General features: G+C 39.7%; 1 protein-coding gene across 1 annotated transcript in view; it reads left to right on the top strand.

Annotated features, from left to right (window-relative positions):
• Window positions 1-1,270: 1,270 nt before the first annotated feature.
• The window catches only part of LOC104625093 (transmembrane protein 182-like), a 25,183-nt gene continuing 83 nt past the window's right edge, over window positions 1,271-26,370 (top strand). The window contains 5 exon segments of the mRNA XM_010292632.1: window positions 1,271-1,632; window positions 2,027-2,126; window positions 3,532-3,630; window positions 14,386-14,523; window positions 26,217-26,370. The exon segment at window positions 26,217-26,370 is cut by the window's right edge and continues 13 nt beyond it. Of these exon segments, the coding sequence (XP_010290934.1) occupies window positions 1,492-1,632; window positions 2,027-2,126; window positions 3,532-3,630; window positions 14,386-14,523; window positions 26,217-26,370 (632 nt within the window). The 5' untranslated portion in view covers window positions 1,271-1,491.

The raw sequence follows: 26,370 nt of genomic DNA, 5'->3' as shown, positions 1-26,370 counted from the left end.
TCTGTTTGACTGAAAATTAATTTACTATTCTGCATACACTGAAACTGTGCAGTGCAAAAAGGCCACAAAATATCAGATGTGCTTGTGTATGGAGTTAGTATAGTATCAGGTTTGAATAAAATATGACTTGTAACCAATGCGACTATGGCATTAGGCAGATAATGTAGTGTTACAAAAACACTCAAGACGCATCTCTGGTTCATCTGTCTGGAAATGAGGAGAGCTCATAGAACAGTCTTTTCCTTTCTCTCCTTCGGCACACTGCTGCGTTGTCCAAACGGATACTGGGATACTGGAAGCAGGAATCCCTCTGGAGAGCTAAATCTGTTGCAATAAATTTTGTGACAAATGTTTTCTGGACTAAACTGACTTCATCTTTCTCTTGGTCCCAGCACTTCCCAGCATGGGAAGTCAGTGGAATATTTTCTACTCTAGTGCTAGATAATGCCAGTAGAAATTTATTGGGTAAGGATTGCAGGATCTGCTGCATAATGAAGTCAAAAATCTCTACAGAAGCATGTCCTGTAATCCACTAGAGATGTCTGAGAATGCCTGCTTGGCATGAAAAGAAGTTGTTGGAAAAGCCTTTTTCTTGTGCAGCGAGTCCTTGGAATTTAAATGTGTTACCTCATCCCCTTCCAAAATGGCCAAAGCACACGAAGAAAGTGTCTTCTTTTTTAAAAAGATGGAATTTTCTTTATCAGGTGCTGGGAGGAATTTTTAATTGCATACGTTTGTGATATATGCAAATAAGATGCATCTGAATAAATAAAGCAGTTAAATGCTTACTTTAATGTTGTTAAAGTTATTATTTTAATGGTAAGATGTAGATTTTTAAAGCTAACTGTATTTGCAGTAGAGGTTAGAATTTTTCAAAGGCGTCACTGCAATTTAGGTACCATGTTTTAAAGTTCCATAAAAAAATCTCAGCCTTCATTTAGTAATGTGATTTATAGTAACTTCCAAAATGTTGCGTTTCCTTCTTTGCTAACAGCCAAGGAGACATTCACCACCAAGCCTGAACTTTAGAAGTCCTTGCTGCTACTATGTGCTCTGTAATGCAGTTCATGTGGATGGACAGAGCCATCGCAGCTCCATCTCTATCTCCACTGATGTTGATGCACCAGCTGCAATAATATTTCAAGTCAATCCCTGATTAGTTGGGGGAAGGTCAGCTATTTCTGACTGGCCTCACTCAGACAGAGAAACAGAATGAAGCTCTGCCATCAGTGTCCTAAAATAGAAGGTCCTTTTCATCTGTCAGGCTTGAGTCAGCCACATGGAACACAAATTAGGAGACGCAAATCAACTCACAGGGCATTGGGAAACACAGGCAGAAAGTCAAGAGAAGAGAAACTTCTTCAGATATGAGATATATTCTCTACAAAGCTTTTTAGGCACTTTCCCAAAATTTTTATTTATTTTACTGCTTCTTCTTAAGTAATTAAAAAAGTAGTTCCTGTTCTTTCTTTTTTAAAGATAATTTTGATAATGAAACTGAGTGTGGGGATATTTTTTGGAGGCTTCTTTGCGGCTCTGGGGGTTTTGCTTTTTTTGGTGGCATTTGGAACTGATTATTGGCTTCTTGCTACAGAGCTGGGAAGGTGTTCAAAAGCACCTGAAGATGCTGGGGTTAGTATGGACATTTTCATTTATAATGAGAATTATATATGTAGGTTTCTTGAATGTGTTTATTTTGTGAGAATTTACTTCTGTATGGACTTTTGAATATACTCATTTTGACCTTCTGGAGGCTTACAAGCCTGCTTCAAAACTTCTTGTAACCAGTTGTAATCAACTCTAAAATGAATTTGTCTTTTGTGATACTACTTTTGCAATATGAGAGTCTTTCAAAGGAAGTATAACTGTTTAGATATGCTATAGCTAACCTATATTCAGACAGGCTGTGTTTCATTATGATGGTGGTGTTTTTTACCTCAGCAGGTAATTTCAGTTGCACTTGATTCTTTCAGCCATTTAAAAATTGTATGATAATGACTTCTTTTCCCCCCTCACACCCCTGTAGGGAGAGAAGGCCACTTTCCATCATGAAGGTTTCTTCTGGAGGTGCTGGTTTAGCGGATATGTAGGAGAGAATAATGTCAGCATGTGGAATTTCTGGTACAGTAAGTAACTTTTTCCCTTTATATTATCTACAGTAGCTTGTTCTCAAAATTGATGTGAGGTTTTTTTTCCATCTTATGAGTCACCAGATTTCATATGGCGTCTTTGGTGATCATGTTCTTCAGCTATGATAAAATAAATTCTTGACAAACATTTTTGTAATCTGTAATAAAGGAAACCCTGGGACAAAATCATATGTGTTTAACTATCAACTTACACTGTGAGTCTTACGGCTGTCCTGTTGACCTGAGTGTATTCTTACCAGGACAGTCTCTTGACACTTATTGTTAAACAGACTGTTTTTTTCTGTAACATAGGGAAAAAGAGCTTAGGGGTTCAGATGGTCCATGGGTTTTTGCTTGGAGAGTTTCTTCAACTAGTTCTACAAGTGGGTTAAGGATGGCATGGGCAATTCCACTGTGAAAATGGTGTAAGACACATCATCTCCAGAACAATCCCTCTCCTAATTTCACAGATGACCCTTTGCTTTCTTTCACCTCATGCCAGGATTCTGGAAGATCAGATAGTATTTTACAACCAAAATCTCCCATAAAGAAGAGGTTGAGCAAAGCTTCTTTTCCTGTCTTTGACCCTACCTCTGAGGTACAGAGCTCCCTCTCATTGCAAGATTTCCATAATCCTTGTGAAAAGCAGGTGACACCATACAAATTTGACTTCAATAACCCATGTTTTGTTAAATATATTGCTTGGTCTTAGGTGGCAAATGTAATATTCACTGTAGGTAATTTCCCCTTGTTATGTATCTGGAGAATTCTGTGGTCAGGAATCTGAAATTTAAATGTGGTTTAAGCTATAGTCAGCCTTTATCTTTCACAAGGAAGAAGATGGTGTTTTTATAAGCATTTACTATCAAGGGTGAAATAACCATTCTCTGGGGGTATTGATTCCATAGACTAAACTCACATTTGTTGAAACTCTAAACTTTCTGAAGATGCTTGATATTTTTCATTGTTCTTTCACAAGAGAAAAAGTAATTTCCTTGGTTTTTTTTTTTGTTTGGGTTTGGTTTTTTGGGGGGTTTTTTGTTTTGGTTTTTTTTTTTGTGGGATGTACAATAATGAGACAGACATAATTAACCCTCACAAGAGAAAGATATATATGCATATAAAAGCATACGTATGCATTGCATGTAAATTGCAGTGTGCCTTCAGCAAGGCTGTTTTACTGTTCCCATAGTACAAATCTGTGTTGCACTTTAAGGAATATCCTTGGCTGGATAACAAGGTTGGTATCTCTTACCAAACCAAATCCACTGTGAGCTATTGCCTGAGAAATAATCTGGAATCTTGACCTACGAAACTCAGTTTGCCCATTTGAGGAACAGGCTTAAAATACTTTATTTTTAAGGCAGTAAAGTATTAATCTTTAGCTTTCTTTCACTTCTAGCCAACCAGTCACCTTCTAAGAATTGTACACATGCTTACCTGTCACCATTTCCTCTTATCCGAGATGAACACAATGCAACCTCCTATGACTCTGCAGTCAGTAAGTATTTTTTTGGCTGCCAATGGGTACAATGCTTGTAGTTTCAAGAAAACAATTTGGATGCTTCAGTGTAAAACAGCCTTATCGCTCCACACAGTTTAATTAATAGAGTTTTTGTGTTCCATACTTCTCATAATTTTACAACTTGCATATTTAAGCCACTGTTTAGCAAAGCACTTAAATGAATGCTTAGCTTTAAGCATGATGGCAGAATGGAAGTCATTCCTGAAAAAAGAGACATTTCCTTTTTTAGTGCTTTTTTATCCAACATAAAAAGAATCTTCCTTGGGCTAAATGCATTAAACAAGTACTTCTCCTCCTGTGTTCCAATAAAACTGGTTTTTTTTGTTAAATAAATAACCATGTGTGGAAATATATTGCATTTTCACTTTATGAGGAAGGAGGAGAGGGGCTTTGATACTGTCTAAGTTTATTCAACAAACTGAGAGTTTAATTAACAAACTCGGATATACTGCATCAACTGCTGGATGTGCCATCTTTTCTCCATTGATACTATAGGAAGCTGAGGCACTGAAATTACTCTGAACAGTGTATGCCGTACATGCATAACGTAGCCTAAGATTGGAGCAATGGGCAGTTTTGTTTTGTGAACCAAGCTCTTTTTAAATATATATATATTCTCTATAATAGTTCAAAATACTCACTATGTTAAACTGAGATATTAACACCAAGAAACTCTAGTGCTGTAACAGATACATATGTGTGTGTATATATATGGAAGATATACAGTAATTGAAAAACTTGTGTTTGCATAGTGCCTGGAAAGCTGTTTTTACAACTCCACTTAAAAATATTGGTTACATTTCATCAGATCAAGGGTTTTACGTGAACGTATTTGAAGTAAATAACTTCTGGTACCTATTTTATATGGCTTTTTAAATAACTCATTATGTGAGGATGCTGCATGTCTCTGAACCTGCTGACTCAATGACTTAAGTGATCCTTTTGTGTCCTGAAGCTGTAATTATGCCTTTTCTAACTTTGAGGTGTCTTCAGAATCCAATTTTTATGCTGCAGACCTGAAAAGAAAATAAATTGGACTGATTATGATTCTGTTAATCTTTAGAAATTATGAACTGTTTGTCCAGGCAGGATTCAGACCTCACCATTCAGAGATCTAACCTGTAACTTCACAGCACATCTAGAAGAGTTCATCTTTCCATTTGAAAGTGACAGAGTCATCATCTCCTAATAATCTAGACAGAGTTTGTATTCCACCATTAACTCATACATTCACAAAGGATCCTCAAATTGTATTCCATGATTGCACAGAAGTGGACAAACAAAGCATAAGGAAAGGAGAAGGAATATCATCAAAAGTTTAATTAATTTTAGTTAATGTTTGTCAAAAGAACCACTGCTCAAATATAATTTTCCTATCTATATTTCATATTAGGAGATTAAAAATAGACAGAGCTGTACTATAGATGCTGGCCCAGGTAGAGTACATTCAGAGCCATTCTTGCTGTATAAATAGATACAGTTGGATTGCTTTCAAGCTCATTAAAACTGAAAAGGATTTTTTTTTTTATGCCTCCAGTTCATTTTCAGCATCCAAGCTGAGTTATTTACTAGAGCAGGTATGCTTGTTCAAGAATCTTTCACAAGTTTTTATGAAGAAGGTTATGTCATCATCTCTTCTGTTAGTTCAAAACTTGTTTCTCCTTTAGTCTAGTTTGACAGTCCGGCCCATGATATTTGGCAAACAAGCTTTTAAAACCTCACTGCAACTGCAGTTGCTAAATTAAGAAATACTAGAAGGTTATCCTCTTCTTGATTCACAGTGGAGGAAATGCTTCTCTGTAAAAGCCAGTGGCAAAAGCCCTTGGCTTGATTTTATAAAGAACAAGATTTCATCATCTATTGGTACATCCAGTTGGCTGCATCTAATACCTTACATCAACTAAACATAGAACAAAAAACAAAAGGGCACTACCAAAAGATTGAGGTTATTATACCTTTTTTTGGTTCTGCTACTGTTTCTTGATACCATATTACCATTTTCATGGCTCATAGTTTTCTCAACATACTCACTTTTGGGGATAAAAAAAAGAAATCTTCCACACAGGTTTATGACTGTGTTTTTAGTGAGTCCCTCAAGTCCTGTTTTAATTAGGAGCGCATAAGAAGAAATATTCTGCCGTCTGAGAAATACTTAGTTTGCTTTTCATTAGAAAAATCAAACATGTATGTACAACACATTTTTCTAAAAATCTCTAATTTCTGTTAACAGAGCTGTTAGTTTCTGAGCAAGCAAAGGCACGTGACTTCTTTTACAGACTGTTTGGCTTAAGAGACTTTGATACCTTATTAAAGGAAGTTGAATTTAATTGCAGCCCCTAGTGGAAACACAAGTGTGGTTTGTTGGTGGAGTGCCATGTTACCATCCAGTTAGAAGGGCTCAGGCAAAGATAAGTTTCCTGAGAAATATAAAATCTGTGATGATTTTTGAGTGCAGTGACTGGACCAAGTTCTCTGTTGACATAACTCCTTTGTCTTCAGTATCAGCGAGAGTTTGGCTCAGAGCTTTTCTGGGCCAGAACTCAAAAGAGGCTCAATTTATCCCCTCTTAGCTTATTTACATCTTGTTGTATTGTTGATTTTATGATGTTTGTGTTATAGTTCCCGAAAGACTCAAAACACTGAAGGCCTTGGAATTTAGTGTTTTAGTACACCTTACAAAGTTTTAGACCAACGGCTTCATTCATTCTGCTGTACAAACCTAAACTATGAGCTCTTGGTGTCAAGAATTCTAGCCTTAGATGGAAATGTAAAGGCAGAAGAGTCTACAGTGATGCTTACATTGGGGATTTGAATGCATGTTTTAATGTCTCAGGTTTCTTTTCATCATTACTGTCAGATGTATGATAAACCTCAAAGGGTTAGATAGCACTGCTTTGGAATTGCATCTCTCTCTGTATGTTTGAATCGCAATTATAATGGTTTTGTTCATTCACTGGTTTTGTTAAACATCATGGTGGGGTGGGGAGGACTTCACCTACCTGCAGTGTAAGGTATGGTCCACAGGTGTGCTAACCATCATTTATGGTTAATGCACTTAAAGAAATTTGCAGGCCATGTCATTACTAGATGTCTGCTGGAAATACAATACAGCAGAGAGGAAACAGTCTAGGAGGTTCCTGGAGTGTGTGGAAGATAACTTCCTGACACAGCTGATGAGTGAGTCGACTAGTGAGGGTGCCACACTGGACCTGTTGTTTGTGAACAGAGAAGGACTTATGGGTGATGTGATGGTTGGAGGCCGTCCTGGACATAGCGATCACAAAATGATAGATTTTTTGAATCTTGGAGAAGTAAGGAGAGGATTCAGCAGAACCGCTACCTTGCACTTGAAGAGGGAAGACTTTCGCCTGTTTAGGAGCCTGGTTGACAGAGTCCCTTGGGGGATAGTCCTGAAGGGCAAAGGAGTCCAGGAAGGCTGAACATTCTTCAAGAAGGAAATCTTAAAGGCACAGGAGCAGGCCGTTCTTATGTGCTGAAAGACAAGGTGGTAGGGAAGAAGACCAGCCTGGCTGAGCAGAGGCCTTTGGCTGGAACTCAGGAAAACAGTTTATGACCTTTGGAAGAAGGAGCAGGCAACTCAGGGGGACTACGAGGATGTTGTGAAGTTATGCAGGGAGAAAATTACAAGGGCCAAAGCCCAGCTAGAACTTAATCTATCTACTACTGTAAAAGAGAATTAAAAATGTTTCTGTAAATACATTAGCAGCAAAAGGAGGGCTAAGGAGAATCTCCATCCTTTATTGGATATGGGAGGAAACGAAGGGTGAGGAAAAGGCTGAGGTACTTAATGCTGCCTTTGCTTTGGTCTTTAATAGTAAGACTAGTTGTTCTCCAAGTACCCAGCCCCTTGAGCTGGAAGATGGGAATGTGGAGCAGAATGAAGCCCCCATAATCCAAGGGGAAATATTTAGTGACCGGAGCAGAATGAAGCCCCCATAATCCAAGGGGAAATATTTAGTGACCTGCTACACCACCTGGACACACACAAGTCTATGGAGCCAGATGGGATTTACCCAAGGATACTGAGGGAGCTGGTGGAAGTGCTCACCAAGCCACTCTCCATCATTTATCAGCAGTCCTGGCTAACTGGCAAGGTCCCAGTTGACTGGAAGTTAGCAAACGTGACGCCCACCTACAAGAAGGGCTGGAAGGAGGATCCGGGGAACTACAGGCCTGTCAGTCTGACCTTGGTGCCGGGGAAAGTTATGGAGCAGGTCATCTTGAGTGACATCACGTGGCATGTACAGGACAACCAGGTGATCAGGCCCAGTCAGCATGGGTTTATGAAAGGCAAGTCCTGCTTGGGCAACCTGGTCTCCTTCTATGACAAGGTGACCTGCTTAGAGGATGAGGGAAAGGCTATGGATATTGTCTACCTAGACTTTAGTAAAGCCTTTGACGCCATTTCCCACAGCATTCTCCTGGAGAAAGTGGCTGCATATGGCTTGGACAGGTGTATTATTTGCTGGGTAAAAAACTGACTGGATGTCTGGGTACAAAGAGTTGTGGTGAATGGAGACAAATTCAGTTGGTGGCTGGTCACAAGTGGTGTTCCCCAGGGCTCAGTATTGGGGCCAGTTCTGTTTAATATCTTTATCAATGATCTGGACGAGGGGATCAGGCACACCCTCAGTGTGGTGGACTGGGGGTTTTGGTGGACAGCTGTCTTGAGTATGAGCCACCAGTGTGCCCAGGTGACCAAGAATGCCAGTGGCATCCTGTCCTGTATCAGAAATAGTGTGGCCAGCAGGAGTAGGGAAGTGATCGTGTCCCTGTACTCGGCACTGGTGAGGCTGCACATCGAATATTGTGTTCAGTTGTGGGCCCCGCACTACAAGAAAGACATTGAGGTGCTGGAGCTTGTCCAGAGGAGGGCAGTGAAGCTTGTGAGGGGTCTGGAGCACAAGTCTTATGAGGAGCAGCTGAGGGAACTGGGGTTGATTAGGCTGGAGAAAAGGAGCCTCAGGGAAGACCTTATCACTCTCTACAACTACATGAAAGGAGATTGTAGCGATGTGGGTGTCAGTCTCTTCTCCCAAGTAACAAGTGGTAGGACAAGAGGAAATGGCTTCAGTTTGTGCCAGGGGAGGTTTGGGTTGGATATTAGGAAAAATGTCTTCATCAAAAGGGTTGTCAAGCATTGGACAAGGCTACCCGGGGAAGTGGTTGAGTCACCATCCCTGGAGGTATTTAAAAGCTGTCTAGATGTGGCACTTAGGGACATGGTTTAGTGGTGGACTTGGTAGTGCTAGGTTAACAGTTGGACTTGATGGTCTTAAAGGTCTTTTCCAACCTGAATGATTCTGTGATTCTATGATTTATCTTGACTTGAAATCGGCATCTAAATTAACTCAGGGGAGGCCTGACTCAAGTAACTTTCTCTTATGGTACAGTGGTTTATAGTGACAGCTGTTATAGTGTGTAGCTATTAAGTAGACTTACACAGCACCTCGTTGTGTTGCCAGCACAGTCATTTATACGATGATTAACAAACATATGTGCAACAAACTACAAGGTAGGAATAAAGAAAATTAAATTAGCCCATACAATAAAAATGCCAGAGTAGTGACCTTTACATTCTAAAATAAGCATACATTTGTATAATCATAATCAGACTGGTTATCCTGTCAAGGTATTTTGAAAACATAATAGTATAGTACTTAAATAATAATTCATTGCTAGCTAGATTAATGCATGCTATCATGTCATTAGATTACTTAAACATTGACATTGAAGGACCAGCACACTTTTCTAAAACTCTCTTTGACTACAGGACAATACTAGGCCTATTTTTTAAATTGTACAAAGTCCTTAGTTGTACAAATAGTCCTGTTGGTTATAGTGAGATTATTCCTATGAAAAAGAAGTGCAAGATCTAGCACGTAGTCAAGTCATTAATTTTATTTTTGAGTTTTTTTTTTTTTAACTTGGCAATAAACAACAGTTTGTTCACTGTTGTAAATTGCCCCAGCACTTTCTGAAGCTAAATTGGAAGCCTTTTAATAGGACTGCACTGCCACATTAGTTTAATACTTTGATTTGTAGCTGCTAGTACTTTTTTTCTTGACCATTAGTATCTTATTTTGTCCAACACTGGGCACATTGCCAGCATTTGAAGTAGTGCCTAATATAATGTAGAATAGAGAATGTTTATAGGACTAAAGTGAAATTCTTGTTCAGCAACTATTAAGTCTAAAATGGTGTGATCACATTTATTGGCAGGTTTGTTACTAGCTTGAAATTAACCTAAAGTAATGTAGAAAATATCAGCAATGAAATCTGAAAATAAAAACTGTACAGTGAAATGTTAGCAGTAGCCTATTTGCAGGGCAAAAAAAATGCTGTTATGTAATACAGTCACATAATTGCCCATGAGAAATTGTAATACAGTACATTTACTAAGGGAGAACTCCCCAGCCACCAAGCAGTGATAAAGCAAGAAGTATTTAAAAAAGCAATGTATTCATACTGTGAAGTTTGTATTTGTTTTACTGTTAAGTTTTATAAAAAAAAAAATATTATTGCTACTAAGGGATAGTAAAGGGTACTGGGTGAAACCAAGAAAAGTTTTGCAAGCTTTACCGTGTTGCCAGGTGTGTCTTCGGTGCTGCTGATGGGATCTCTTATCTCATTTACAGTTTGTCTGTAGAGAAGATAAACCTGATTTAGAGTGGTACAGGCACTTCACCTTTTTTATGTATTTTATGTTTTGTGTGGCATTTTGATACCTCTTGACAAAAGCATTTTGATCTCTCTTACATTAAAAAGGTAAAGACGACATATTCTAAAATACAATCCACAGTCAAATCACAGGAAGGGTTCACTTCAGGATGTAAGCTTGTGGGTGAAAATTCAAGGCAACTTTTCCAAGCCATTTTGCCTATCCTTAGTAATGTTTATGCAGCACTGTACTCATACATGCTTCAAAAAGTTTTTCAGCTTTGTAGTGCTTAATAATTCATGTTTGGTGTTCAATTCCATATTGAGCGGCTGGGTTTGTTTGGGTTTTTTTTTTTTGATAGGCCATAGAAAATGTATGGGCTGATGGCTGAGATTTTAAAACATTTGAGGTCAACAAGGGCAGTAAAATATGTGGTATGATTTCATGTGGTTGGTGTTAACGTCTCCGGTCGTCAATGGGTGTCGCATTGTGTCATTAGGTAACCTGTTTCTGAATAACACGTTACGGAGCTTCTGAGGTGAGCACAGCTGCTACGCAACAAGCGTGCATTGCGGGTGACACAGCTCTGTAACTTTCTCAAGTGTGTTATTGCTTCTCTTTCATATCATGCACCGGTAACATCTTAAAATACGAATCTGTGGCATCAGTGTATAATCTGTATACAGGCTGAACAGTGCAGAGCTCGAAGACAAGCATACAGTGTGTACTCCTCTTTTCCTCTAAGTATTATTTTATTTTCAGGCCTGCCTGTCCCTGCCGTAGCAAATGTTGTACCCCAGTGAAGGAGCAGCTTACCAACACAAGTTACAGAACCTTCTGTTTAGGACTCTGGCAACACAGAGCAATGGTACCTGAGGTTAACACTGAAGATAGGTTTTCCTTGGACTCTGTGGTAGTGCTTGTACTTTATTTCTTCTACTGCAGGAAATACTTGGAATAATGCATGTACTTGAGGTGGCTAACTCAAATGTATCTGTGAAGTACCTCGCAGAAGCAAGAATACTCCTTGTCATCTGAATCAGAACATGGGCTATCTTATGAACTGCCTCAGTGAGACTTGAAATGGTGCAAACATCTCTTAACATTGAACCTGTATTTCTTGAAACAGGCTGCTTGGGTCACGGTGTCATCCCTTTTCATGGGATTTAAAGAAGCATAATGCAAATCAGCATCTTTTGTTGCTTTTTATCTGTCATGGTTCACCTCAATCTCAGAGCAGCAAAACCTTTGACTTGAAGAGTAAGTTCATCCTTAGGTAATTTTAATTTCAGCCAGCTCTCTTGTGTTCATCTATAAATGCGAGCTAAGCTACATGACAGCAGGAGGGCTCCATTGTAATTTTGAATGATTAGCCCTGCAGGAACTGATCATGTCCATCTAGGCAGAGAAGATGGAAAATGTGATCTGAGCAAAAATGGCCCAAGTATGAAATAAGCTAAGCCCTCTTTGCAGAAAATTTGCTGCTTTTTGACTCCTTTACTAAAGAAACAGTCTAAATGCTCTTAGGATGTTTCCTCAGACCTGTGTCACAAATGACCCTAATGACTTGCTGTCTTGCAGATTAGCGGGGGTAAGCTTTCACTTGAAACATTGCTGATTTGGGAACATTGCAGACTTTTTACCTGTCAACTATACTCTTATTTTCTAATTGACATTTAATGATGGAGTTAACTGGCTAAACAAGTATTAGGATCATCGGAATTTATCCATGATTCTCTAGGGTAAATAGTTATTTCTAAAGAAATAGAATGGAAGCTTATTTCAGATGATAGCTGGGTCAGATCAGTATTTCACATATAATGCATAAAATAGTTTTGCTGTTGGAGCAGAGAAACAGCTTTTCTCTTGTGTAGTTACAGAGGTTTAAACAAATTTTCATCCGTTACATTTGTACTCCTTTTGTGTTAATTCCAGGAATATTTGAACAAATCAAGCTTTTCTGGTAAAATATCACTAAAAGCAGACTTCAAAGCTTCCTGTATGAACAGTGGGTAATGAAAATGTATACTAATTTTGTAACGCTGGAGAAGCTTGTGTCCTCATCCATTCAGAAAATAGAAACACTGCTGTATGACTTAGGTGACTGACGATAATGATATCGAGGAAAGCTTTTTCAAGGTTCATTTTGGCCAATGTGTCCTATTATGTAGCATGACTTTGAAGTACCTTGGGCTATCCATGTAAAAGAGTTGGGTGGTTATAGACTGATTTAGCGGTATTAGGTTTTAAATGAGAAAGTAATGTCCCATGGACTTAGGGACTGCAATGAAGCTTAGCAAAGTAGCCCCATGAGTAAAAATAATATGAAATTGCTTCAGAGACCCAAGACTGAAGGACTTGAGAGATTTACCTTTCTAGGTTTCCGTTCATTGTCCATTTGCATTAAGTGAATCATTTAACTATGTGTTTAACTTTAAACAGATGCCTAAATCCTGTAAGAGATACAGTACTTAAAGCAGGACACACTTAACTGCTTTGCTGAGCCATGGCCTTATTTCTTACCTATTGTTTCCATATTTTTTGTTTATGTATAAAGAAGACTTGGATATGAACCAAGACACAGTTTTAATCTTTCTGCCAGCTACTTTCAGACACATTCATCCTGCCTATGCCCGAATCTGCAGATCAGTGTGGCAGAAAATTATGTATCTGAATGTTTTCCTGGATTAAAAAGGATGTTATTTAAAAAGTGTGGCTAATGTTATGTGGTGAACATGATCTAGCTAGTACATATACATGGCTGATAGAAGCAAGATGGTGTATAATTTAACATGAGTTAAGCTGGTCAAGTTAAAAACTATAGATTTTTGGAACACATTAGTGGGAAGCACAAGCTGATAATGTCTAATGTACCTTCAGATTTCAGAAGAGAGCAAACCAGAATTATTCCAGAATACCTGGCTCTAACAAGGAGTATGAATTTGAAACTTTCAGGATATGAACCAGTATAATAGTTGCTTGGTTGTGTTTTGCCCTAAGAGTAAGTAGGTGCTGTCAAATGATAAGTAGCAGTTTCTTTTGTGACTCACTTTTCCTGACTTGCCAGCTGGCTTATATGCTTTCCCTCAGTTGGGTGGAAATGTTTTTCACTGACTGAATTGTCAATGCTTCAAGATTTTCTGATCTGACGATGGAGATCTTTGCAACTCATAATTTTACTAATGGGTTGTGTTAATGTACCAATTTTTAAATTCATGGGAGAAATTTATGTCACTCTTGTAGCATTTGTAAAATGATGACTTTGTTAAATGGATGTGCAATTAACCAGCTAAAAAATAATTGTTAGAAAGACTCTTTTGGCCAGAGTATGTCACAAAACTCTCGGCTCATTTATCACCAGCTGCACCCATTAATTCAGTACTGCTTGGCACTAACAGAGGCTTCTGAAATATCACATTTTAAATTTAATAAAATACAAGGAGCTTTAGAGCTGGTTTAAAATACTTAACTGTTTTTCAGAAACGCAGATTACTTTTTTTTTTTAGCTTTTCCCCGCTCCTGCTTTAGATTTCCTCCTATTGAATATGACTATATGTAAGGAGAGTTATCCAGTTGTAAATTGTAGAGAACTTATAGATTGCTGTTGGTGTTATTGTCTGAGCACTAAGAATGTCAAGATGTTACAGCTCTCTGCTTCTCCCAGACAGTTTTGGTAAAACAATTGCATCCTGTCAGTCCAGTCATTTATCCCAAAGAATCATTGCTACAGCTTTGGTGTATCATTTTCTAAAGAGCATAAAATTGGTCAAGTTGCTATCTTAGAAGTCACTGCTAAATATTAAGCAGACAGATTTCATTCATGGTAACTTACAGCCTATTTTCCATGATCATTAGATAAGAACTGGTGTTCAAACCTAATTTGGTCCACATGATATATAACATGTATGCACAATAGAATGAATGCTTCATTTGTTAATAAGGCAAGTGAAAAGAGAAGGGGAAAAGAAAAATCGTTGTTAGCCAAATATGTCACTTGTTTAAGTTCTAAAAAGTGTTGTATTCGTTTTTTCCTTCTTCCCTTTCTCCAGTTTACCGAGGTTTCTGGACAGTTCTTATGCTCCTGGGAGTGCTCACTATTGTGATGGCTAGTTTCTTCATCATCTGTGCAGCTCCTTTTGCCAGCCACATTCTGTACAAAGCCGGAGGAGGCTTTTTCATCATTGCTGGTGGGTATAATGTTTGCTAAGTCAATTAAAGAATAGAAAGGATGGGGTATTTCTTCCATTGTCCTTGACCAAAAATTGTATTAATCATGGTTAAAAGAAAAAAAACCATACGCTTCTATCCTTTAGTTTTTTAGTCATGTTGTTTAGTCATGAAGGTATTCTAAAAGCTACTTTTAGATGAAGATAAAAAAATCCAGGACAAATCATGGAATTACACTGCAATTTCATCTACTTTTTTAGCAAGAAAAAGAGTGCATATTTAGGGATGCTGCCTTATAGGATTCTCAAGGGCTTTAGCTAAGGAGAGGGTTTTTTAACCAGTGACACAAAAGATGATTACGGTGGGCTCTAGAGAAGCTGGAAGACACAGCACATTCGCATGGCCAATATAGAAGAAATGTTTTGAATGTGGTTGGATTACACGAAATAGTTGTCCCATGTGAGTTAAGTAGGAGCTGTAAACCTCTGTGAATGAAAGATAACAAGTAACTGAATTCCCTCCTTCCTCATAACCCACACGCACTACGGAGGATGTACCCTCCCAGAATTCAGCTGATAGAGGCAGCTCTCTGGGACGCTGTTCTGTTAACCTTGAAAAGTCCGGGAAGATGCCACACGGGTGTGTAAGATACAGTTGTGTAGGTTGTAAATGATAGTATGTGGTCAGTCACCGTTCTCTGTTGTATAAAGGCCGGTGAGAGGCAGTCCTGTGAGAGCAGGATTGTGTTACGGGGTAGAGCCACTCGTGTCAGCACCAAAAGGCCTGGGCTCTCTTTCTGCTTCTGTTACTGACCTGCCGACCTTGCTTACCCACTTCATCTCGCAGCTCTGCATCTGCAGCTAGTGATCATTATTCCCTTCTAAAGGACCTTCAATGACATGTGGAAAGTATTTCATAACATTTTTGCTGAAAAAAACTCCTTCATACTTGCATTTGATCCCTTGAGAATTACTCCTCTGCTCATTTAAAAGACATACAAAAAATATTCATAGCCTGACAGAAATCCTAAGATTTTTCAGTGTTTTTTGTCACTAATTTGCAGGGTGAGAGCCCATGTGAGTCCTGCTCTTTTCCTGCATTTGTAATCTGTAAAAAAACCTCAACTGTCACTAGAAAGCAGCAGAGGCTGTTGGAGAGAAAATGGGCACTTGGAAGGCACCAGGAACTGATGGGCAGAGGTCCGAAGCGACGTGTGTGTTTTCCTCTCTCGGTCAGTTCACCCACCCTCATATTAAGTGCAACAAAATTAGAAAACACAGTCTGGGCTAGTCTCCCTTGGCTTCCCTAAGGAGGCCTGCAGGAGGCAATAACATTCATTGACAGTCAAAACAGTAGGTGTGTAAGAAGTTGTCCCAGCTGGGGATTCATTGCATCCTGAAAGAGGGGCGTAATATGGATCAGATGAATATGTTATGGAGGAACCCTACACCTCTCTTTCCTTTACTGAGGGAATCTAGAGAGACCATTTTTTTAGGTATGTGAAGTTAAGTGAGTTTTATTATCCCTGTGTGTGACCTTGGGCCTGTCTCTTTGCCCCTCTCACCCTTTGTCCCTATAGAGCAGATGTTCTTCAAGGGAAATCCTGACTTTCTACTCTCTCTTTATGTGGTGTCTTTCAACTTCAGGACTGTTCTTAATCAGGGCTTCAAAGAAGAGATGTGTTATTTTTGCTATTACCATTGTTGTTGAAAAAACAAAGATATTTAGCAAAATCCTGCTATGATTTGACAAAAGGAAGTAGTAGCAGCAGAGTATAGGACCCTGGAGCCATTCAGCTTGCACAAGATATTTTGGCTTAGGTAAGGGGACATGGTTCCTGACCAAGCTCCTCTGCATCTATTCCCAGTTACACCAGTAGAGCAGGGCTGCTTGGGGAAGGTACTCACTGTAAATATTATCTTCCTATCCAACACTTTTTTTAAAAAAGTTTGTTGCTCTCAGATCTTCTCACAAGTCGGTGTACTCACAAAGCCAAGGTGAGGGTTTAATCATATTATGAATTGAAATCATGCTGGAGGGCAAGACCATACAGACATAAGAGCTTATAAATGTTTGGTATTGTCAGTAGTTAAAGCTATGTCCTGTGGGATATCTTGGGCAACAACTCAGTGCCCTGTGCTGTTACTGATCAGTGGCCCATCGTGCTGAATGGAGAGTAGGAGGGATTCTCAGACCCAAAGTTATGACACCATGAAATCGCTATCTGTTTCTTTCCCGATAGGAGTTCCTCACAGTAGGTAATATCTTAAATCTTGGATAACGTGGGGGCAGAGCAAGGCAAGGTAGAGCCCAATACAGAAGAGGAGTGTTTTAGCTTGTCTCTAAAAGGCAGGGCGATGTACTCTGTGGTGTTCCCTTCCTCTGTCCACCTCCTTCAGGACTAGAGAGCCTGCCTTCCAAAGGAAAACAGAGCATGGAAGGGGAGGGTGAGGAGGAGTGGTGCATATATGAGAGTCATACCAACATGTGACCAGGGTGCAGCCAGGTGTGCGTCTATTTAAGCACAGACCTAATGGGAAAATGAAAAGATGTGATGTGACTTACACCATAGGTGAAGTTAATGTTCTTGTAAGACAGAAAACAGCATATCGTTTTAAAGAAAAAAAAGAAACTATACACATTGTTTTGAAAGGGCCTGGATACTGTCTTACTGTACTGCAAGTAGCTGTTATACTGGGGAGAACAGTTTCAGGCTTCTGAAGAAGTTAGGTACCATGGTGGTTCTGTGGAAGTCTGAAAGAAGAAGATAGGAAGATCAGTCTTTTGTCCTACTTACATGTATCTTTAAAGAGAAATGCTAGGTGAAGCAATTTTAATACCTGTTATTGGACTGAAGTATCTGTATCCTTTTGCAACCTTAGCTGACAAATGAGATAGATAAAAGCTCTGCCTCAACTGCAGAAGACAGCTTTTAGCATGGTCTGCTGTGCCATCCTAGAGTTCAGAAAGCAGCCGAGTAAGTTACTGGGAATGGGATTCACGCCAACTGTTTAGCCATCCAAAAGCTAAGTATTTTGTATGAACCAACTGCTTAAACTTCTGTTGTCAATAGTAAGAAATGCATTCTCAGAGGAACAATTCACCTCATCTGTGCTAAGGCAGGTAGGCTTACCTTTTGGAGGGAGCTATGGAAGGAGCCTAAAGAGAGATCCTGAAAATGTAGGTTGGAAAGGACCTCTTGTAGCAATGAAGTCTGACCTCCCATTCAGATCAGGGCTGGCTTCAAGGTCAGATCAGGCAACTCAGAGCTTTATCCAGTCAAGTTTTGAAAATCTCCAATAATTGATATTCCACAGCATTTTTGTACACTTGTCCCAGTTTCACCAACTTTACTGTGAATTTTTTTCCTTATATTCCTGAAATTGTCCTGAAATGCAGCTTGCGACCATTGTTTCTCATCCTTTCAGTGTGCGTATCTCTGAAGAGTCTATGCCCATCTTCTCTATAACTCCATTTAGAAAGATGAAGACTGTTTTCTTCTCCAGACTAAAAGCCCCCAGCTTGCTCAGCCTCTCCTCCATCCCCATAACCATCTTCTTGGTCATCACCTCAGTTTATCAGTCTCTCTCTTTCACCAGGGGGCTCAAACTGGACAGTTTGTCACAAGTGCCAAGTAAAGGGAAATAATAGTATTTTCAAACCTGCTGACTGTGTTTTTGCTAATGCAGCTCTGTATGAAGTTAACTTTCATTTCTGCCAGACCTGCTTGAATTCTTGCACACTGAGAGGGACCATTCTTATGCATTAAGAAGGTTGCCCATGAGGAACACCCAGTTATTCTGGGCCCCTTTGCCCTTCAAGGCATCCTTTGTCCTTCAAAGCAGCCTTTGCCTTTGAAGGCATCCTCCCTTGGGATCCTGCCTACCAGTTCCCTGAACAAACTGAAGTCTGTTGTCCTGAAATTCTGGGTTTTTAATCTCCTACTCACCTTCTATATTCCTCCTAGGACACTAAACTTTGCCATTTCATGGCCATTGTAACCACAGCACCATCTGTCATATTGCTGACCAGTTTTTCCTCAGTTGTAAGTAGCAGGTCCAGCAAAGCACTTCCATTAGTTGATCCACAGCTGTTTCACAAAGGTATCCCCGATGCAGTCCAGCTACCTGGATTGCTTGCGCTCTGCAGTGTTGCCCTTCTAGGAGATATTGGGGTGGCTGAGTCTCTCATGAGCACCAGAAATCATAACTCTTTCTCTAATTTACTTCTTTTTCTTGATTGCGTGGCCTGTAGCAGATGCCCACCATGACCACACCCTTTTTGTCCACCTTGCTGACCTTAATCCATAAGTTCCTGTTCCTTAGAAGAACCCAGCACATTCAAGATACATTTTTCTGCAGACTGCAGCCGTCCCACCCCATCTTAACTGCCTGTCCTTAAAGAGCATGTATCCATCCAACACAGCTCTCCAGTCAAGCAAGCTGCCTCATCATGTCTGCACTTGCAGTGGTCTTGTCCATCATCCAGTGACTGCATGAACTTGAATTCCTCCCGTGTTATTCCAACATTGAGTTCATTCATGTACGGGCATTTGAGATGGGCTTTCAGTTGCGCTGCTCTCTCAGTGGAAGTGTACGAGCCTCCCTCATTGCTCTGTCCCATGCATATGCTCTCCATTCCCTTCCCCCTGCTTATCTGGAGGCTTTGATGTCCATCCGCTAATGGTCCATGCTTGTATCTCTTCTCACAAGGTTACTGAGCTTGTTGCTCTTGCCCCACCTTGTCTGATAAATTTCCTCTCTCCCCAGCAGTCCTTGTATCTCAAAGAGGGTCCTGTGGTCACAGAACCCAAAGCCCTGCTTGTGACACCAGCTGCAAAGCTAGGAGTTGATGCACATTGTGTGACTACTTTTGCCCAAGTCTTATCCTTTGGGCAACAGGTTTGAGACCATCATCACTTGGGGCCCATGCCCTTACCTCTCATCCCCAGAGCCCTGTAATCACTCACTCAAGGACTTGAGGTGTCTCTGCCAGCATCACTGATGACCCTGTGGGTGAACTGCAAAGGGTCTCCAAGGGCCAAAGGAGCCTCAGAAGCCTCTCCAGAGTGTCGCATTATCTGGGCCCCAGAAAAGCAGCAAACCTATCCAAAGAGTGATTCTGATGACTGATCTATGGCAGAGTCACACACCTGCCTTTTCTTCATCCTGATCTTTAAGAAAGGCTGCCCACTTCTCTTATTGAGCGGTGCAGTTGAATTACCACAAATGGAGAGGTACACACAATTATTAGTATTGGTGGCAGCTTATTGACTAGCAGCTTTCCCTATTAAGCTTTGTAACCACATTAACAACCTGAGGCTGCGGGTGAAATTACAGATGCTACCCCTGTGGGGAAAAAGTGCGTTACCAGTTCAACCATACCACAATCAGTGGCTTGAGCACTGTCTTTGCAGTCTCACCCCCATATCACCTACAATATCAGAGGATGAAGCAAGAGCAGCTACAGTAGAGCAAACTGTAAGAAACTGTAAGAAACCTTATAGTTGCTTCAAAGGTCCTAGGAAAGGAAGGGAAAGCTGCCATAAAATAATCACTTAAAGTAGCCTTCAATAAAATCCATAATTACCTTGGGCCTTTACCTGCCTGGGTGGTGGTGAAAACTGTCCTCTTGTACTGATGTCAAACAAGCATGCCCTCAGGATGTGCACAGAGCATTACGGAATCACACCCTTGTGAAGAAGCAAGATTAGAAGTACAAATATGACTTCTGCATCCTGCCAAAAGAGTGAAAAAAGCTGATGTTTTAATTCTAGCTCCTAGATGAGGGCAAAAATCTGTCTTCAGAGATTTGTGCCAACTCCCATAACTTATAAGTTGGATCCTCTGCACATACTTCAGAGTGGAATGTCAACCAGACTTTTTAAATAAAGGTCACAAGAGGCCAAGGTAGGTGGTAGAATAAGGACAAGGACAGAAGAATGCAAGGAAAAAGAAAAAAAAATACACACACATACAAGTTTTCCGCAAGTGAGATAGAGTTCTAAACTTCTAGGCACAAGTAAAAAGCTCATGTAATTCTTCCCAGCACCTGTTGTCTTCGTGTCTGCATAGTAAAAGATTCATGCCATAAACAGCCATTCACCATTGACAAGTGAAAGGCATTTCTACGTGGGAAGAATAAGTGCTAAAGGCCAGCAAACTGCTTCTTGAATTCATAGACATTTCTAAAGGTTCTGTGTTCTTTCTCCTCTGCAATATGCACAAGTATTTGTTTGAAAGAAATTCAGAAGAATAAATGCAAAAGACAGAAAAGAGTGACCTCAGAGAAGTCCACGTCTTATCACACTGCACAGAGCTGTATATCAAACATGTGTCTTAAAAAAATGCAAAATGGAAAAAAACAAAGAAAAAGGAGGGGGAGGGATGTACTTATTTGTCTTAATCTCTCTCAGACATATTTCATGTTCTAGGAGTAATTTCCCCCATCGTTCCTGATGCATGCAACTGCTGTTTTATTCTGTATTCACAAAAAGGCAAGGGCACATGGACACCAGCACACTATGCAAAAGGTCTAAATGCTGAAAATGTAGAAATACATCATAGCATACATTGTTCCTAAAAATATTTTCTTCATGAAATTGTGGAGCTTTTTTTTAAATCTTAGTAATTTTGCCTTGGAGCTTGTCTGTGAGAGTTCATGACATTCACAATAGATAGTCAGTGCAAGACTGCAGGAACAGATTTCCCAGAATAAATATACGTTCATTTTAGTATATTCTCCTCCATAATGAACAGGCATTCCTATTACACTTGTAATGGACGCTTTCTCAGCTCTTACTGGCATGACTAATATTGTGATGGAAAAAGACAAGCTAGTGAGGCAAACTTTTGGGTACAGAAGTAGGATGAAATAGCAGAAGTGTAGTTATATCAATAGAGGAATTCTCCCCATTGTCTTCCACAAGCACCATAAAATTTATCTAGAGAAAATGCTCTCCAGCAGTTAAAGAGCCTAATTCTGACCTCTCTTCAGTTTTGCATGGGCTCTGCCAATGACTCTGAGTTACTAGTATTCCAGTGACTGTACTAGATTCTTCAGAATCAAGTCAAAATCTTATGATTGGGGATGACTTAAAGAAATAGGCTAATTTTAAAGTTTTTGTAATATATTATTTTTTCTTCAAAAATGCCATATTCCCTACATATAAATTGAGGCAGTGAGATTTTGCAGTGATGGGAGCTAGTTTAAAACACTTAAGGAGGCCAAGATAGACAATGGCTTAGTAAGGTGGTGTATTGCCTTCAGTCCAATGCCTTTCCTTTTGTTTAAGTACACTCCAGTGAATGGTACTTCACCAACTGGTATAAATAACCAAAGGAGAATGTTGCAGGAATAGTGTAGATATATGCACGAAGTACAAGGATGGAGAGGCAGAAGACTTGTATTTATTTAGCAACCCTGGTATGGTATGTGTCACGTGTTAGTCAAATCTGCCTTGGCTTTGAGGAGCAAAAGTCCTTTGAAAGCTGGAGTTAAGAGCAAAGCTTGGATACTTAGACCCTCTGCATATCAGATTAAGTTGTTTCTATGCCTCATTTTTCTTTCCACAAAATGGGAGATAAAGCCAGCTGTTGATCTGTATTTTTGTAAACATCATATAAAGTGCTGACTGTTATTTGACATGGTTATTAGTGTTCATAATGCATAGACCAAACTGATATCTTGTGGCCTGTAAAAAATACTTACACGTTATCATAGAATCATAGAACCATAGAATAGTTTGGGTTGGAAAGGACCTTTAACCCTGCAATGAGCAGGGACCTCTTCAACTAGATCAGGCTGCTCAGAGCCCCATCCAACGTGGCCTTGAACGTTTCCAGGGATGGGGCATCTAACACCTCTCTGGGCAACCTGGGCCAGTGTTTCACCACCCTTGTTGTAAAAAATGTCTTCCTTATGTCTAGCCTAAATCTGCTCTCTTTTAGTTTAAAACCATTGCCCCTTGTCCTTATCGCAACAGGCCCTGCTAAAAAGTCAGTCCCCATCTTTCTTATAAGCCCCCTTCAGGTACTGAAAGTTATGTGTATCTGTATTTGACATGCTACTCAGCCTGCTAAACAAATTGTTTGTACTCTGTTCTTGATACTGCTTTTTCTTCAAACCTTTCTTGAACTGTTAACATCCTTCCATTTTTTTAAAATAAGACAATGCAAACAGACATGAAACCATATAACCTGAAAAGAAACAGTATTATTTTGGAATCTAACAATAGTTAGATTCCTAGTTAGAGCTAACAACAGTTAGATTCCTAAGCACTAGTAAACATTCATTAAGCTTATAACTTGACTTTGAATCAGGTGTTTTGCTGCAATCAGTGTGGATGTCAGGAGGAAAAATGCTTTAAGTCAAAGAGACTTTCACATGTGCTTAAATTTAAGCATGACCTGAAGTGCTTAATGGATAGGAAGGAGCTAATGCCTCTGGCCCTAAACATCAAACATTTTAAGTAGATGCATTAGTGATAATAGAAGTACAAGACTTCCCTGCTCTCATCACTGCTTCTAATGTACTCTAACATCTTAGGAAACAAGACCACATGAACAAAACATGGACAAAAAAGGGTCTATGTGTGGAGAAATGCTTCTGTTTTCCTTTTTCTCTGTTACCATTTGTAACATACAGGAGCCTCAGTAAACTCCGGTGAAAGCACTTAACTCCCATGAAATCATAACTCTGTGAAAATTAGACAAAAGGAGTGCTAATGAATGAAATGCTATTGGAGACAACAAGACATGGTCAGTTTTTACTTAGCCTGATTCTACTGTTCAAGACATTTCTTGAACAACTAAGCAATATACCTACTAATTAGCCTTCATTAGCAGATGGTGTGAACCCTTAAATAGTCTTTTAATGCCTTAATTAACTACAAGGGTTTACATATTCTCCCTTTCTTTTTCTTCTCTTATAAAGAAGGGCATTTATCCCTGCTTGACATACATTTCTTCAGCAAATTCCTGTACCCAACAATTTGCCACACACAGGTGTTAGCAGCTTGCTGTGAAATCACTTGATGGATTTCAGTGTCCCTGAAGTTGTTTTACCACTGGCAGCACTGGCTTGCTATTTTGCACCTACATAGAGTTGGCTGTAGTTTAACCAACTACTGAGGTGTTGCTTTAGACTGCCGGAAGAGCAAGGGTTGCCCATTTTGAGATTAAATCACCTCTGAATGAGTCTTGTTTTAATGGCAGATGCTTCTGACAAACTGGGCTACTTAGCTTTGTGTTTGCCCAGGGTGCCGGAGGTCAAAAGCATTCCAGATGTGCAAGGCCTGGTTACACTTACCTGCTGCTACAGTAAGGGAATATACATCGCTACTTTCTGTAATTATTATAGTTTTGGACTAAGTTTGCCCCAATGTAGAGAATAAATAGAAGACTGCAGCCATTTGAAAAATGCATAGGCGCAGACATCCGAAGAGGTAAATTCCAATGTTCATTTGGATTGTGCCATATTATCAATGTATGATGTTACTGGGCCTAGAATTTTTTTTTTGGTTGAAGTTCTGAAACCTTGAACAAACTCCATGTCTCTAATAACTCCATTTATTAATTTAGCCCTGAATCTTTTTACTTTTTACATCAAAATTTACTACCTTTGTTCTAATTTTCCTGGGTTGCCTACATTATCTGTTATCATTAGATGTTCTGTTATACAAATCTTCTGCTCAATTTGACTTATATTTGGAGAATCTTCCGTTTAATTTCTCATTCTTTATATCTGGCCCTAAGGTGATCTGTCTCTCTGGTTGTTGCACCAGTTGTATGTTTAATACAATTGCAGCACTAAATTCTATCAAAATTGAGTTTTGCTTTGCTAAAATACTTTCAACATTGAATTTGTGCCTTTTAGAGTTGAGTGTTGGGTTTTTTTTTTTAACTTTGTTAGGAATTTGAGCCCTAGCAAAAAATGTAATCTTGGAAGTATATTTCATAGACAAGAAATGTGTCTGCCGCCTTCTTTATTTAGATTTTCTACTTTCTTTTAGCCTCATAAAAATTGCAGATCCTTTGGGTTTTTCAGTCACGTTTTGATTATGCCTCAGGTTAATTACTTCAGCTGATTTTTTGGTGGGCTTCAAAAGGTAGTGCTCACAAACATTGAGTTGTGAGCTCTCACCTGTCAGATGTGCAAGATGTCCAGAATGTAAAGCTATTACATTTTGACAATAAAGCACCAACAAGAATGTCACCAGTTCGCCAATTCAAACTGCTGCAACTAACCTTCTGATTTTGCCTGAAGTAAATGAGGGAGTGATGACAAGAGTTGCTCCCTGGTAAGTAGGTAGGAAGGTCAGGGAAAGGAAGTGGTGAGGCAGCATCTCAGGGTGGGGATGGGGAAAGGTAACCATGAAAGATTACCAGGACAGGCGGGTCTGGAGGCCAAAGTCTATCCATGGGTGTTGACAAAGTGCAGCTGTGGGTTTTGCCACAAGTGACACATTTGTTCAAGGTTGCATTGCAAGTATTTAGGAGGATGAGGAGGAGACCACAAACACCTTTGACTTACACTCTGCTGCTCTACAGCCTGCAATACGTGTTCCTGGGAGTATGCAGTGGCTTGTGGTTTTAATGAGGCACTTAAGCATCGTAGGATGAAAACATGATGGGATAGTGTCCCCCGAAAATTTTAAAGTTGGAATAGATAGTCCTGCTGCTGTAACTGTGCTGTGACAGCTGGAGCTTAGGGAGCAAGTGGGTACAGGCTGGAGCACGCAAAAAATTCAGACTTGTGCCCTCAGTTTTCCAGCAAATCTGCTGGAGCATCTGTGCTGCAGGCTTGCATTTCTCAAGTGTCCACATTCCTCTAAAGTGAAATGAAATATTAGGAAAGCAACTGATACTTTGGAAAGCACTTTCTTCTTATATCTCCTTCTGGTGTATAGTAACAAAGAGATTAACAAAGTTGGTAAGGACATGTGCTCCTATTACTATCATATGTAAAAAAAAACCAAAGGCCTTTCAGAGGAGTGGTTGGGAAAAGGCTGTGAATTATGTGGTGGATTAATTCCAGGAAACTGTTGTATTCAAGCTGAGGTTAATACTAATGTCCTGCTTCATAGCTATTATTTTATTATTGTTGGGTTTTGTTTCTATATCAGGAACTTCTTTTCTAATGTGGAGGATTTTGAATTAAATACATCTGAATTTGTCTGCAAGATATTTGAGTAGAATACTCTGAAGGTAATATGTTCCAAAGAAAGCCATTTTCATAAAAAAAAAGAAGCAAATGTAGAGAGGTGAAGATGATAGAAAGATTTCCCACACTTTTCCTCTTTTCATATCTCATCCAAAAGACTGTGATAGAAACAACATCAGAGTTTGGGAAGCAAGAGTAGGTATTTTTCCTAGGTCATCCTGTCTCATCCCTCCTCCTTCCCCCTTCCTTGTCTCCTAAATTCAAAACAGGAAACACCTGCCTGAATTTTGTCCCTAAACGCACCTGTGTTTCGGTCTGCCCACCAAAACCAGACATATCCTTTGTCATGGGAGTATGCCTTTTGGTGCAAGTCAGAAGTGAGATGGAGATAGTGCTTGTTAGAGGAAGCCCAAGGCAAAAAATATCCAATGGTGGCTGACTGTGCCTTGCAGATGGGGCCTCAAGCATTGATGGGTTTCTTGGAATTACAGTAAATGCACCCGGCATTTGTCTCACACTCTGCTGTTAAAACCTGGTGTTTCTTTTCCAGGTGTCTTGTTTTCGCTGGTAGTCGTCATGTATGTCATCTGGGTCCAGGCGATGGCTGATCTGGAAAACTACACAAACATGAGAAAAATGGATTGCCCAGACTTTGCTGTTTATGTACGTTATGGCTGGTCTTTTATGCTGGCACCTATAGGAGT

The sequence above is a fragment of the Phaethon lepturus genome, unplaced genomic scaffold (genome assembly GCF_000687285.1).
Source record: "Phaethon lepturus isolate BGI_N335 unplaced genomic scaffold, ASM68728v1 scaffold5428, whole genome shotgun sequence".
NCBI lineage: Eukaryota > Metazoa > Chordata > Aves > Phaethontiformes > Phaethontidae > Phaethon > Phaethon lepturus.
Note: the sequence above shows the minus strand (reverse complement) of the source record. Positions and strands in the feature narration are given on the sequence as shown.